Source organism: Lactuca sativa, chromosome 9, assembly GCF_002870075.4.
Source record: "Lactuca sativa cultivar Salinas chromosome 9, Lsat_Salinas_v11, whole genome shotgun sequence".
Classification (NCBI taxonomy): domain Eukaryota; kingdom Viridiplantae; phylum Streptophyta; class Magnoliopsida; order Asterales; family Asteraceae; genus Lactuca; species Lactuca sativa.
Window position 1 is genome coordinate 22,520,412 of NC_056631.2, and position 3,515 is coordinate 22,523,926.

At 31.9% G+C, this 3,515-nt stretch overlaps 1 protein-coding gene across 1 annotated transcript; it reads left to right on the forward strand.

The window, feature by feature from the left end:
- The first annotated feature begins 759 nt into the window (after window positions 1-759).
- On the forward strand, window positions 760-1,773 carry LOC111882600 (probable small nuclear ribonucleoprotein G). The gene is made up of 4 exons (XM_023878972.3): window positions 760-905; window positions 1,055-1,077; window positions 1,289-1,410; window positions 1,521-1,773. Exons 1-4 carry the CDS (start codon window positions 871-873, stop codon window positions 1,581-1,583), a joined length of 243 nt encoding a protein of 80 aa, XP_023734740.1. The 5' UTR covers window positions 760-870; the 3' UTR covers window positions 1,584-1,773.
- Window positions 1,774-3,515: the final 1,742 nt, after the last annotated feature.

Sequence of the window (3,515 nt, forward strand, 5' to 3'; positions counted from 1 at the left end):
AAATATTTACCTTCCTGATCATGCTAATCAACTCAAATTAAGTAGCAAATGATGAAATCTTATGTTTTAAATGGATTGTGGCATTAAAAGAGTGAAACGCGACCTAGAAGGAGCAAGCCCCGACCTCTTTCATGGCAGACGCAGTGGAGGAGGAGAAGAGAAATACACTGATTTTTGGTGATACACATAGTCTCTGATTTTGTGGGACAGATTGATGATTTCATTTGATTGAAACCGATTTAAAAGGATAGTATAAGCCTATGACAAATTGTGAGAGATTTTAGGAGAACACTAATTTGATGGCTAAATTTTTGGGATTGTGTTGTTCAAATTCAAATTCAAATACAAAAGGCAAAATGCTAATGCTAAGGGGTTAATAATTGGTTTCTGGGCAATTTCGGAAATTCACAAAAAAAAAATTGTGAGCAGAAAAACTCGATGGGAAGGAGTGGAGCGATTGACACGTGGAGGGCTAGGTACTGTTTTATTATAATAGGGTATTATACGACCGAATCAATGGCTTTTAAACAGTGAAAATCTAACCAAGTCAAATCAAGTAAATGACATTTCAAATAATAAAAAATAAAATGAAGTTTAGATTTAAAGTTAAAAATGTCAAAATAAAATAAAATCACGTCATTTAAATGAAAGGAATGAATCAGTAGTTTTTAGAAAATTAAAGGGCAAAAACGACATTAAATCATAATACAAGGGAAGAAAATCAAGTAAAAATAGAACTATAGAAGAGCCGTATCCCGTAGTCGTATGATATTAGGGTTTTGCTCTTGTTAAACCTCACTGATTTCAACCAATTCGGCCCCTCTCTCATCGTCTTCGTATCCTCGCTGTCTTCATTCCCAGGGTTTCGCCATGAGCAGATCAGGTCAACCTCCAGATCTTAAAAAGTAAGTTATCAGTTTCTCTCCGGTACAGTTTATTAGGGTTTATTCATCTCAAATTTTCTTTTCCTTTCAAGTTATTCGTGTAATAATTGTAATGTATTTGTTCACCCGATTATGACATTCTTCTTACTAATCTTTCAATTGGATTTCAGGTACATGGACAAGCAACTACAAAGTAAGTCTTCGCTTATTTCATTTTATGTTTACCGAGTTTTGTTTTAAGTTATTGTCGCTGCCTAAACACGTTCTTCTTGAAAAAACCAAAATCCTTTGTATTGATGACTATAATCCTCTATGTGCTTGGTTGAAAGTTGAAACTTACAGAAGTTCATTGGAAAACAAAAGAAACAAGGGTTTACTTTTTACTCTTTAATTTTGTATTGCAGTCAAGCTGAATGCAAATCGGACAGTGGTTGGGACACTTCGTGGTTTTGATCAGTTCATGAACCTGGTGATTGACAACACGGTTGAAGTGAATGGTGAAGAGAAAAACGAAATAGGCATGGTGGTAAGTGAAGTGACTAAATAAGAATGAATCATTTTATTCTTTAGATGAATCCAATCCAATCCAATGGTCACAAATTGACAGATATCATTTGTTTTTTTTACAACACACAGGTTATAAGAGGGAATAGTGTGGTAACTGTTGAAGCATTGGAGCCAGTCAGCAGAGGACAGTAATTGGTATTTTGTATAATCATGCCTTATTTACTTTTTCATGAAAATAGATGCTGCAGTATCAACTGATATGATACTTGAAGAGTATGATCAGCTATAATGCTGACTAATCTTTTATATGTATTATGACTTCCATACTTTTCTGAATTTGAATCCTTGTTCAATGTCAATTTTCTGATTTTCTGGTTGCAAATATGTACCTTGTGGTGTGTGTTGTCTAGTTGGGCTAGAGATGTCAATTTGGATAGAATGACTTAATGGGTTAAGCCAAAAAAAAACCTGGCTTTATGTGTTAAGAGTTAAGACACTAACCTTTTACCTATCCACCCTTCATTTTTTCCTCTCCCAACTTCTCTCAAAGTTGAATTTTGAAGATTATTGTTAACATTGATGAATATTGTGAAATTTGTTTTTCTGAATGTAATGGTAAAATGGTAATTTAGTCTCATCTCATCCAAGACTTAATATGGAAAAAAAGTCTTTTAGCGTCAAAAAAAAAAAAAAAACTCCCCTTTTGCTAACATATGTAGCATAAGTTGTTTAGTAACTACTTTTGTCACCTTTGCTCTTTCCTTTTCTACTAGTCATTTTTTTGTTTCAAACTTAAATATTTTGACTTATTTAAAATAGCTTATGACTTATTTAAAACTAATTTATCATATTAACCCTATATGTATCCGACCCTTTTGATCATTTTACTTCTATAAGCAGAATTTGTCAAAACACTAAAAATCAACTTAATACATCTTGACACCAAAGAAGCTAATAAACACTTTTACAAATAAATATAAGTTGTTTTAAATAAACAATACCAAACACCGATGTTAGATCTTTTGAGAAAGTTGATTTGTACACAATTGTTTTTTCTTTGTATATAACAATCTATAACAATTTGTGCTTTAGAATGTGTATTCTAAATGCTTTACTGATTAAGCTCATTAAGCACGTTAACTTATCAGTCGGCTATTAGATCTTGTGTCCACATGTGATATTTGTTTTCTTTTATGTGCTGAAGTTTGAAATATTGAAAAATAATTTTATTAGTGTTAATGGAAGAGAAATCAGAAGTTGGGATGCTATTGGTTAGCAAAATGTTTCCAAAGTAACTATTATAATATTTCAAAGGAACCATTATCTGTTAAATAGTTTGAAACATGAATAAAGTTGGTTAAGGTTGAAATCGGTGGAAGATACACTGTCATTTTTTTTTTATCCCAACACAATTTCAGATTTGTATCCCAATTTGTATGTGTTTTATCTCTTTTTCTTCTCAAAAAGTAAGTGAAAGAGGCTTTGTAAAACCTACACACTTGCCACCAAACATAGGCATATTCTAGATTTATTCAAGCTGGCCTAATTCCATTCATTATCATCCCAACTAAGAGTTGTTTAGTGACAATTCTAACCTAAATCCATATATAAGTGACACCAAGATCCTGTCATTTAGATAGACTCATAAACCCAACAGCCTAACACTTAGATAAGTTTAACACTTAAATTTAGATATGTGCAACATTTAGATAGACCCACCCAACACTTAGACAAGTTAAATACTTGGATAAATCAAATAGACAGACTCAACAGTCAACACTGATATAAGCCCAAACGACAGGCTAGCCCTGTTGCCTTAGTAAAGCTTCAATCTTATAAGTTTACTTTTTCATATTTTTGCCACTAACTTGCATGACCTAACTTTTATTTCAAGCCGCTCTTGTAGAATTTGGTAATTACAACATTTAACGAAAATTCATCATTTATAATGAGTCAAAAACACATAATAGAAATATGCTTTTCAAATTTCCATTAGACCTTAAGTCCATCATAAGAAAATTTAAATCTTAAATCGTACTCATTGCCTATTTATTAACACCTGGTTATACAATAAACATCCAAACCAATCTTTTTTTTTTTTTAATGAAAATTTCGCACTTAATA